The sequence below is a fragment of the Equus caballus genome, chromosome 21, assembly GCF_041296265.1.
Source record: "Equus caballus isolate H_3958 breed thoroughbred chromosome 21, TB-T2T, whole genome shotgun sequence".
Taxonomy (NCBI): Eukaryota; Metazoa; Chordata; class Mammalia; order Perissodactyla; family Equidae; genus Equus; species Equus caballus.
In genome coordinates, this window is record NC_091704.1 from 31,330,532 (window position 1) to 31,342,693 (window position 12,162).

The 12,162-nt window shown below is 39.6% G+C and overlaps 1 protein-coding gene across 7 annotated transcripts in view; it reads right to left on the minus strand.

Moving 5' to 3' along the window:
• IL31RA (interleukin 31 receptor A) overlaps window positions 1-12,162 on the minus strand; it is an 81,303-nt gene that overhangs the window by 18,206 nt on the left and 50,935 nt on the right. For 4 of the 7 annotated variants that reach the window (XM_070246247.1, XM_070246252.1, XM_070246246.1 and 1 more), the window contains exons 6-8: window positions 11,702-11,879; window positions 4,977-5,056; window positions 2,478-2,694 (exon numbers count right to left, since the gene is read on the minus strand). In XM_070246247.1, the coding sequence (XP_070102348.1) occupies window positions 2,478-2,694; window positions 4,977-5,056; window positions 11,702-11,879 (475 nt within the window). The remainder of the gene's footprint in view (window positions 1-2,477; window positions 2,695-4,976; window positions 5,057-11,701; window positions 11,880-12,162) is intronic. The other 3 variants (XM_070246250.1, XM_070246251.1, XM_070246249.1) reach the window with 1 other exon arrangement.

Here is a 12,162-nt window from a genome sequence, read left to right on the forward strand (position 1 = left end):
CAAGTCCAAGGTTCTGGATAAAGTATAGTATACAAGTTTGGAATCATGCAGATCTGGGCTTGAATTCCACCTGAGAGACCTTGGGCAAATTACCAAGCTTTCCTGAATCTCAGCTTCACCATCTATAAAGTGGGTCTAATAGCATCTGCCTCATGGGTCATTTCAAGGCTAACATTAGATTAACCTATGTCATCTTAGCACAATGCCTGACATATACTAACGGACAATATATGATAATTATACTTAATGACTATTACACTTACAACAATTCTTATTACTATAACTACTCTCCAGGTGACCCCACTTTATTAAGCAAAATTCTGTAGAACATTATTTTCTTATATGTCTAGGACAGGAGTCTGTAAACCTTTTCTGTAAAGAGCCAAATAGTAAACATTTTAGGTTTTGCAGGCCAGATAGTCTCTGTCACAACTTTCAACTCTGCCATTGTTGCACAAAAGCAGCCATGGACAATACATAAACAAATAGGTGTGGTTGTGTTCCAATAAAACCTTTTATACAAAAACAGGCATCAGGCCAGATTTGGCCCACAAGCTGTAGCTTGCCTACACCTAGTCTGGGAACATTATAATTGATGATCACACTGATACTTCTGACACAAAGCAAGTACCTTCAGAACTAGGGAAAAGTTTCTTTTTTTTCCTTTTTCTCCCCAAGTCCCCCCGGGTACATAGTTGCACATTCTTAGTTGTGGGTCCTTCTAGTTGCGGCATGTGGGATGCCACCTCAGCGTGGCTTGATGAGCAGTGCCATGTCTGCGCCCAGGATTCGAACCGATGAAACACTGGGCTGCCTGCAGTGGAGCGCATGAACTTAACCACTCGGCCACGGGGCCGGCCCTAGAACTAGGGAAAACCTTTGAAGTTTCAGAATTCGGAAAAATTTTTAAAGTTGATAATCCAGGTCTAATAGAAATTTAATTAATCAAAAATCATATTAAGAATGATAATAATAATTAGCACTAGACAAAGAATTTTACATACATAATCTTATTTAATCCTCACAACAGCTCTATGAGGTAGGTATTATTACATAATAGGCCCATTTTACAGTAGCTAAGTTTCAGAGAGGTTAGATAACTTGCCCAAGGTTTATGGTATCTAGTGAAAGAGCAAAGATTTGAATCCAGGGCTGTTGGCCTCCAAAGCCCATGTTTTTATCCTCTACTCTTTACTGCCTCCCACTCCAGAGCCACACCAAGACACTGAGATTACTATGCAGCAGCACCTCTTTTAACAACGAATGTATATTCAATGACATATATTTGTCAGAAACTTCATCACTAGGGTATTTGATAGGCAGGAACTAGGATGCCAGGAACTAAAGACTATGGAAAATACCATTAAATAGTAACTAAAATAATATCAAATGTAGCTCAAAACATAAAATACGTATATCTAAGAGTTCTAAAATGAGGCAAGGGAAGAAAACAGGTTATGTTTAAGGAGAAGAGCTAAAATGGAGCATAGGCAGACAAGTCTAGGGCTGGTAGTGGAAATGCCTGAAGCAGTCTGGGTCTAAGCAAATAGAGAGAGGTGACGAATCGGAGAGTGCATTCTCTAACTATGATGTGTTTCAACAGACAGTTACTAACCACCTTCTCTATGCCAACTGCTCTTTGCCTGTTCTGTATGTTGGAATAAAGGAGGAGGAAGGAGGAGGGGATGAGGAGGAAGAGGAAAAAGAGGGGAAGAGAAAAGCAAACAAAAATCTCTGCCCTCATGGAACTTGCATCCTATTGAGGGAGAGAGAGGTAATAAACAAAATAAATGAGAAAATCTATAGAATGAGGAATAGTAAGATTTATAAAGAAAAATAAAGCAGAAGAGTAAGTCCATTACCTGCAATTCCTTGAATAAGAATCAAAGAAGGTATTTTATTCCAAAACAGGATATAACATATGAGTTTGCCTGGGAGCAGTAAAATGTTAAGAACTACTTAATCAAAAGGGTAATGAGCAATTTATTGGCAAGTATAAATATTAGAAATTTTCCTAACTTGGTATTCAAATGTAAGGGAGAAAAGGAAGAAAACAGGAGAGTGAGCAAACCAAGGTAGGACATGCTCAATATTGTGAGGGGAGGATTTCAAAAGAGAGGTTTCAGCCACTGAGGACAGATATGGCAGATCTGATAGTTTTATATGGCTCATTCCAGCTTACATTCACTTAGAACAAAATAAATACAAGCTGCACATAGAACTCCTAGGGTTATGACTTTGTATCACATGATTTATGAAGTCTCTGATTTTCAGCAAAAGCTTTGTTCCAAAGGAACTTTATTTCAAGGAGCTCATTAACTACCAGAGATTTTGCTCTCCTCACCATGACCTAAAAAGTTCCAACTTCATTTTCGTTTTGACTCTAGAGAAATAGCAACCCTTGAGAGGATAGGGACTACTCCTTGGCTACCTGGATGGGACCAGGCATCTAAGTAAGAAGTTTACACTGTACTTACGCTTTTCATCAATAGCTGGAATCCTCAGGGTGGCCAGTGAAGACTCCCCAAGAGAATTATAAGAAATCACAGACACCCAATAGGTCTCGCCTCCTAGATACAGGTCAAGCTGCTGGTTAGTGGTATTCACTGTCTTTGTGAGGTTAGTGTTGTTCTCTGGAAAGTACTGTATGTTGTAGCCAAGTGTTTTCTCCAGGACTGGGGCTCCTCTTGCCTTCTGAACCCAAAGGAAACAAAATTTATTACCAAAAACAAAAAGAGAAGGGCATTGAGGCAGCGATAAATAGTGAGGATGGGGTTGGGAGGTAGTGTTAACTATGAGGTGCTAAACCACAATCAGGTAATTGCTTTCCAAGAATGAATAATACACTCTGTGCTGTGATATTAACCCTTCAAGTGCCAGAAGAGGGGACTTGATAAATGTCTCCTTGGTGTCAACCTTTAACATAAGTTTAACTCCATGAGGCTAAACTAGGAGAATGTCCAAGCCAATGTCAGCAAGCCAACTCCATTTCCTTTTGGCTGTATCTTTCTCTTCATCCCACATGGGCAGAGAAATATAAGCTAAAAAGTTGAGGCATTTCTACCGAGCCAATCCCAAGACTGTTCTGGCCCTGGGTCATCTCTCACCTGGAAGCCCCCAAGGGTTGGAAAGGACCTCTGTTCTTGCCTTTTATCTCCCCAACAGCCCTCTGAGGAGGGGGCTGGCTTCCCTGGACCAGGCATTCCAGCCAAGAGGACCTAAACATTCCGGGCTGCCCTACCAGAGCCAGATCCTTGGTGAGAAGCCTAAGGTGACTCCAGGGGCTCCAGCTAAACTCTTCTTTTCAGCCTTGAACCTGAGCCCACTAACAGATGTTCTGTCAAAGGATCAGAATGCTTAGTATTTCCCAGGAATTATAGGGCTTTCCAGTTGTTCACTTTCTGTTACTGATAACACATATAAATGGAGCAGAATGACTAAATGTAAGGCCAGACAGGAGTTTAGAAGTCATTTTGTCCTGTTGCCTTTCCAGTTCAGGAATTTCTTTTGTAGCTTCCATGACATAAAATGCCAGCTAGAACCTTCTTAATGACTGGGAGCCTTTTCTTTATCAAGGCAACTCATTCTCTTTTTTTGAAATAACAGCTTTATTGAGAAATAATTCACATAACAGAATTCACTGCTTTAAAGTGTACAATTCAGTGGCTTTTAGTATATTCACAGAGTTGTGCAATCATCTTCACTATCTAATTTTAGTCCATTCTTTTTTAACCAACTCTGATTCTTAGAAAACTCTCCTATTGAGACAAAGGGAAGACCAGTCCCCAGGCGAGAGGGAGGAGGAGGGCATTGAAGTCCATCTCACTTACTTCACAGCTTGGCCTACTTGACCCACTGCTATGTGGCTAAGACCACACGTGGGTATATGCCATTGTTTGCTTTGTTTCCCCAAAAATATGTTGACAGAGTCATTTGTTTCTACACCTGATCACTGAGAAAGAAACCACAACATCTGGAATTGATTCTCAAAGATTTCCCAACACCAGTGGTTGTGCTTTCCCCTGCCTGCTGCCTCTGTAACCTAAGGGTGTCCCACAGCCCTGAGGGTGTGAAGGGAGAGGAGAAAGGTAGAAGGATGCTCTCACTCTGAAGTAATTGGTATTGGAATGTCATTTGGCAAAGCAGGGCAAGTTTTCCATTTTTAAAAGGATTTTAAACTTGCCTAGACTTTAGCAAGTATGAGATAACATGATGAGTATTTCCTGAGAATTTTGGAGACATCCTAAAGAGTTTGGACATCTTACTGGTCTCCTTCCTCTCTTCTTCCCCCCAACTCTCCCATCTTTTCTCCCCTATTTCCTGGCTGGGGTTTTTTTCCCCTCTATTTCCCATTTTACTTTCCTGTATTATTCTCTCTTCCCCCTTCTTTTCAGTTCTTTTTCCTACCTTCTTCTCTCATCTACTCCTTCTTTCTCCTCTTCTCAGCTTCACCCACCTGGCTTCTCCTTTGTTCCTCACTCCCAGGCCTCCATCCTAGAATGGACCATTTGGCCCCTGTTCTGTCCTTGTACCCCACTATGCCAGCACTCAAAGGGGCACATGTGCAATATATGCCCTAAGGACATCAGTGAGCTGACTCCAAGTCAGGGCTCTTCTCCAATGTGGGGCTGGGGGCTACAGAATTTTACATTGACTTCTAGTGGAGGCCAGACAGCGATGGTTTTCTCCAGGAGGTTAAGTTGCTTCCTGCACTTGAACTTTTTGTACTTGTCTCAAATATTAATCTTTCATGCCAAAGAAGAGGGGGAACAGGGTCTGTCATACATCTTCATGCCATCTACAAGATGATCAATGGGGCTTTTTTGAGCTTGGAAACCACTGTGAGATTTGGGGCATCATAAAGCCTTTAGAGAAGAAAATTCAGGAGGCAAAAGTTCAAGAATCACAGCTCTTGAAGATGTAAGAGATCAAGAGTTTTAAACAGAAAGAAATATATATATCCAGAGGGAGGTCACCTTCCACAACAACTGCACTGGCCTTCTTCCATCCACCATAGCTGGTCTCAGGACTCTCCACAGATCCAGGCCATGTGGAGCTGTAAGGAAAAAGAGTGAGGTGCTCAACTCAGACAGAAGGAAGTTGCAACAGAAGATGATGAAATTAGCTGGGCTGCCTAATGTGGGTTTTTTTTTCCCTGAGCTAACATTGGCCCTGAGCTAGCATCTGTTGCCAATCTTCCTCTTTTTGCTTGAGGGAGATTGCTGCTGAGTTAACATCTGTGGCAATCTTCTTCCATTTTGAATGTGGGATGTTGCCACAGCATGGCTTGACGAGCAGTGTGTAGGCCCATGCATGGGATCTGAACTTGCGAACCCTGGGCCACTGAAGCGGAGTGTGCAAACTTAACCACTATGCCACCAGGCCCACCCCTGGGTTGCCTGTTTAGAAGATCTAGTTGAGAAGGATTTGCTTGAAGGAGCCAGGAGCAGTCAGTGGAGAGTGGAGGGATGACAGCATTACAATGACCAATGATGTCTTCATTTTGTGGCTGAAGGATTGAAATCAACCAAAAAGGTAAAAAGTAAAGCTGCTCTTGGATCTGATGACTTAATGTAAGGTAAAAGAAAAGCACAATAGACTCCATTGTAGTATAATTTATAACTCAAATCTGGATTGAAATGTGACATCTCATGTCCTCTAAGATAGAACACTTACATACATTACAGCTAGGAATGACACAGATAACTGATAAGGAGGTGTATATATATATATTTTTATATATACACACATGACTATATATATTATATATACAATATATAGTATATAGTGTGTGTATATATATTTTCTATATAGATATAATATATAGTCATGTGCTGCACAACAATGTGTTGGTCAATGACAAATCATATATACGATAGTGGTCCCATAAGATTAGTATCATATAGCCTAGATGTGTAGTAGGCTACTCCATCTAGGTTTGCGTAAGTACATTCTATGGTCTTTGTACAGCAACAAAATCGCCTAATGATACATTTCTCAGAATGTATCCCCACTGTTAAGCAATGCATGGTTGTATATATAATTTAGGCCATATCTACAACCAAAAAGGATGAAACTGCATACTTACAATGTTATAAAATATAAGAAAGAAATAAAGAATAAAGGAACAGAGAAATAATCTTTACTAGGTCCCTCCCTGAGCTCTAAATTTAATGCTGATCTTCCTCACAAGGAAAGTGAAAAAAAAGACTCATACTGAGTTGCATATTTCTCATGGTCTGATAAAAAGGAAACAAAAAATTCATAAGAAGAGGTCAGTATTTTCTGGCTATGGGCACTGAACTCATAAACAAAATTTATCATGTGAATCCTCTCAAAAAAAGACACAGGGCAGCATACAGACCAATGTCTGCAACTGCACTTGAGCAAAAGTACAGAAATATTGCCAGTGTACCTTTCTCATGATTGTCTTCTATAAAATGTAGGGGCATAATGTGAAACCTGATTCATGCATTTCTTCAGCGAACAACATAATCTAAGACAAGATAGTTCAAAAGTGTGTTAGCTTCTGATGATCTAACCATACAGGGATAAACAAAACAAGAGGGATGCACATTTTACTTTATCTCTGGACTATATGTCTCACATATCATGTCTCAAGCAAGTTTTGGCAAGGAGTGGATCACTGGCAATTTATAGTTGAATGCTCTGACATGAGCTTGAAATTTCAACATGCTGAGCTTCTGATTAAAGAATGACCCACACACTTTGGCCATGAAAGGAAGGCAGAGTTCTAAAGAACTGTCCAGATGGCTAATGGCCTGTAATTTGGAGAAGCAAGGAAATGTCTCTAACTAAAGCCACAGTTGACACACTCTGATTCTTTTCTCGAGGAAATCACATGGCTGAAGATAATGTAATTAGGTCTGCAAAGAATGGGTCCACCACTCAGGCCAAGATCTAAACTATTTTAGTACTGAGAGATCATTTTCAGGGATCTTTTTAACTTCAGGTGATTGAATGTCTTAAAGTGAAATTGCTGAACTCCAACTACAGACCACTTCATAAGGTGGAAATATGTACCAAAGGGCAATTAAGTCAATAATCTGTCTTGTCGTCAATGGAGAGTCACATTTCTACAACTACTCTTGCAGAAGCCAAAGTGTGGGTAACACAGTCTAACTGTTAGGCTCCAAGTCACCCAATGAGATCTACTGTAATTTCATGTAAGCTGGATATAAGGAAACTGGAACTGTTTAGACTTCACATATGACTTCATCTGCATTCCACTGAGATGCTGTCTTACAAGGTCTGCCAGGAGTTTTCTGATTTCCCAAAGGTCTTTATTGAATCAGAAGATGGGACAATCGGTACTCAACTTTCTCAGACAGGGAGCAACAGGCCTGGTTTCAGCCTATCTACAACAAGTGAGATGTGAGCAGAGACAGACTTCTTCCAAGAAGACAGACTTATCCCGAGGCTACCTTCAAAGGTGACCCACAGAACTAGAAGGACTCTCACTCCATTTCTTACTTGCAGAGCTTCTCTATTCTGGTTATGTGGAAGTCAGACTCAGGGATAATAATATTGAGAGTAAGAAATAAAAAACCTAAAGGTAAAATGTTCATACAATCCAGTCCCACATATTCATCTGAAGGATAGAGAGAGGTAAAAATAAACTGATTATTAAATAATCAATCTTTCTAGTCACTTGATTAGAAATATGAGTGAAATTCTCCTTAGATTTAGGTGGTCATTTAGTGTTAGCAAATGGTGATGATGAATGAATATAATCAGGTATTTTTTTCTTTCACTGAGGCCACTTTTTCCTGCAGATATGGTCCAAAGAGAAACAGTCTTCCCATTCTAGACTTTCCACAGATACAGCTTTTAGTAACACCACTGCCTGACTAGCATGCAAATGTTCTATAATTATTGAAGCCAATTTTCCATTAACCATGAGTTAATAATGGATTTGCAGTTTAATCAAAGGGGGAAAAGTAATAATTCTGTATTTGCGAAAAAACAAAATTAAAATTTTCCAAATCCATCAAAATATCCACATATTCAAAGGCATCAATTGTTTGGACCAATATAGTAACAATTTGATGCTACATTGTTTCTGTTACAATCTGGGAATACTGACAACTATCACCACCTCAGACATATACTGGTGTCCTTGCTGAAGACCTAAATAACAGCTAACTTTTGGCAAATGCCACTGCAGTAAGCCTTTTACCTGAATTATCTCATTTAATCTCCACAGCCCTATAATTAGGTACACGAATATTATTATCTCCAGTTCTGAAGCACAGAGAAGTTAAGCAACTGATAAATATAATAAGCTTTTAAGTAATAAAGCCAGGATTTGAATATAATGATATCTGTGTCATATAGTAGACATTTACATGCTTAAATGTGGGTAAGTAACCCTAATAATCAATACGTTTAAGTCCAAAAGAAAATAGGCAGTATTTGACATTCAACTTAGAATAGAAATAACCAAACACTTAGAAAAGGTTTGAGGTGGTGTGTATTAAAAATGCCTTTCTTTGTGAAAATAGTTTATGATTTGGAAAAGGAGAAATTAGGATTTGCTGGGAGGTGGGGAAATATTCATCGGTTTCCTCTGGGATCCTGAAAAAATGAAGAAAAACAAAAGCAAAAGTTCTCTAGTGGTAACTTTGATAAGTCTTGATTTCATTTAATTAGTAAAGGACACAGAGAACACCAGCATCTCTTGTTTTGCTAATTAATCTTAGTCAAGATAGCTGAAATAATAAATCAGTTGAAATGGCAGATCTTGTTTCTGGGAGCAAAAAATGTGGATGAAACTGACATCAGAGACTGGCTGGACTGTGATGAGCTAACTTAAGACACTGAGCCATACGGGCACCAGGAAGTCACTTGGGAAAAGAGTGGCAGCTACAGAGAGAAGAGGTGTGCAAAACAAGATTGCACCTGAGGTAGAACTTCATCTCCCAGATTGTCTGCTGAAAGGCATAGCAAAGGGAGAGGACAGTTTGCTCAATGATATCGCATGTGTTTCATTCTAATATTTTTTTTTACTGCTTTTTCTCCCCAAATCCCCCAGTACATAGTTGTATATTTTAGTTGTGGATCCTTCTAGTTGTGGCATGTGGGACGCCACCTCAACACGGCCTGATGTGTGGTGCCATGTCCGCGCCCAGGATCCGAACCAGTAAAACCCTGAGCCACCGAAGCAGAGCATGCGAATTTAACCACTCGGCCACGGGGCCAGCCCCTCATTCTAATATTTTAAAAGGGAGGCCTCAGCTAAGACGTAGACAACAATAACTGACTACTCCAACAGACTGTAACCACTGCGCCATTTTTTACTGTGCAATTTATGTGCTTTTTGACATTTGTAAATTATTATATTTGCATTCATTGGACACTTTGAGGTGATCTCTGTAGAATGTAAATACGTTCCTAAATATTGTATATAATTTTAATCAAAAGTTTACATTAGATCCACAACTTGACTAGTTTTGTTTTAACCATGCTTGCATTTCTATTTATTTAAAATTTATATAGCCCTTAACATTTGTAAGGCACTATTCTAAGCACTTAAACACATAACGATTTGGGATTTTTACTATACTGCTACAGGCTGGCATAGAAGACTGGATGCCTGAACTGAATAGAAGAACAGAATCTTAGGGGTAGTCCAGACTAAGCATGAACATCTCCACTGGGGATAAAAAAACTCACAAGACACCATATTGTTTCCAGACATCCAACCATACGGGAGGACGTGCCAAACATCTGTTAACACCAGCATAGTCTCATGGGAAAACTCAACCAGTATCCAGAGGAATAAACTGTTGTCATTTGGACCAGGGAGCACACAAGTTGACCTAAATGTTACCTGAGACCAGTGTGGGACTTAGCTATGAGATTGAATAAGAAGGGCCTGAAATCATGGCTGGGGTAGGGTGGGGAGAAATTCATGGTCTAAAACCCACATGTTTTATCAAGAAATAAGGTTAAAGCCTCAGAAGTCTAGAAAGGTCAGCATTTTTGCCTTTCTTTTCCATATTTTGGAAGAAGATGTGTGGACATCACTGAGTATTCATCTAATTAGTCATGCATTTATTTATTCATTGTGTTAGGCTGAAAAACAGACCCCCAAAATTGAAATCCTAATCCTTGGAACCTATAAATGTTACCTTATATGGCTAAAGGGACTTTGCAGATGTGATTAAATTAGGATCTTGAGACAGGGAGATTATCCTGGATTATCCAGGTGGATCCTAAATGCTACCACAAAGGTCATTATAAGACAGAGGCAGAGAGATTTGACAGAGAACAGGAGAAAAAGGTTCTGCAAATGCAAATCAAAACCACAATGAGCTATTACCTCACACCCATGAGAATGGCTATTATTAAGAAGACAAGAAATAACAATTGTTGGCAAAGATGTGGAGAAAAGGGAGCCTTCATACACTGTGGGTGGGAATGTAAATTGGTACAGCCACTATGGAAAACACTATGGAGATTCCTCACAAAATTAAAAACAGAACTACCATATGATCCATCTATTCTACTTTTGGGTATTTATCCAAAGAACACAAAAATACTAATTCAAAAAGATATGTGCACCCCTATGTTCACTGCAGCATTATTCACAATAGCCAAGGAAGCAACCTAAGTGCCCATCGATGGATGAATGGATAAAGAAGATGTGGGGGGTGTGTGTGTGTGTGTATATATATATATATATATATATATATATATATATTCAGATGAAATCTTGCCATTGCGACAACATGGATGGACCTTCAGGGTATTATGCTAAGTGAAGTCAGTCAGACGGAGAAAGACAATATACCAAAAGATTTCACTCATATGTGAAAGACAAACACACACACAGATACAGAGAACAGATTGGTGGTTACCAGAGGGGAAGGGGTTGGCAGAAGGGCAAAATGGGTAAAGGAGCACATGTGTACAGTGACAGATGGCAAGTAGACTTTTGGTGGTAAACATGACGTAGCCTACACAGAAGGCGAAATACATTGTTGTGCCCCTGAAATTTATACAATGTTATAAGTCAATGTGACCTTAATTTAAAATAATTAATTAACACTAAAAAGTAGGTACTACTATTAACTCAATTTTACAAATTATATTTCATTATGGAAAAGGGGAATAAATAGTGAGAAAACTAAGGATTAAAGATTAGATATCTTGCCCAAAGTCACTCCAGAGCCAGGCTGGGATTTAAGCCAAGCCCACAGACTTGAATTATTAATCTTAATTACCACATCTGACTCATGGTAAGCACTTAACCCATTTCTTCCTCTTTCCTTCCCTAACTATCATTAAAGATGTGACTCTTTTTTTCTCCTTAGTTATACTTTTATTTATTTTTTTAGTAGCAGCTCCAAGGTTTACAATATATATCTTTAATTTATCATAGGATAGCTTTAAATATTACACTGCTTCATATACAGTACAAGAACTTTATAAGAGTATTAAAGATGTAATCTTTTGCCTTTAGGGCAAAAAGCTGCTAATGTAACTATAACCATCAGAGGAGGGCCGGTGTCTCCTGTGGGCTCAGATGGGTGCAGTGAGTGCCCTTGGAGAGGGAATGTAGACTCCCTAGGCTCTGGGATTGAGGGAGTCCATGATTCCCATGAATAGCCCTTGACAAAACCCACAAATGCTAGGCCCACACCACCCAACCCAGAGCATACAGAAAAGGAATTACAAGGGACCAGCTTGCCTTCTTCTTCAGTTGTTCCCATTTTCTCTTGGCTCCAGCCACTCCAGAACACTGACTCCTCAGCCACACATTGCAGAGCTACGACATATTCTGTAAAAGCCTGCAGCCCAGTGAGGTTGTATGTTGTGTCTCCATTGGACCCTTCTTTGAAGTTGACTTCCATCTAGAAGACAAAGACAACTCTGAGCTGAAGGGGAGACCACATGCTATCTTTCCATGTTTCTTCTTCACTCCCCAACCCTCTCCTACCTTTTCAGAACTAGTAGCATTATATCTCAAATTTTAATACTGTAACTTTCATAAATAACGCTCCATGCATACTTGGGGACCATTTGCACCTAAATAGATGTGAGTCACCCCATGAACCATCACCCTCTCCATTTCCTGTCTCTAAGCTTGTGAAGCAGAGTTTCCTGCCTTTAGGATGGATGTGAGTGAGCAGAGTC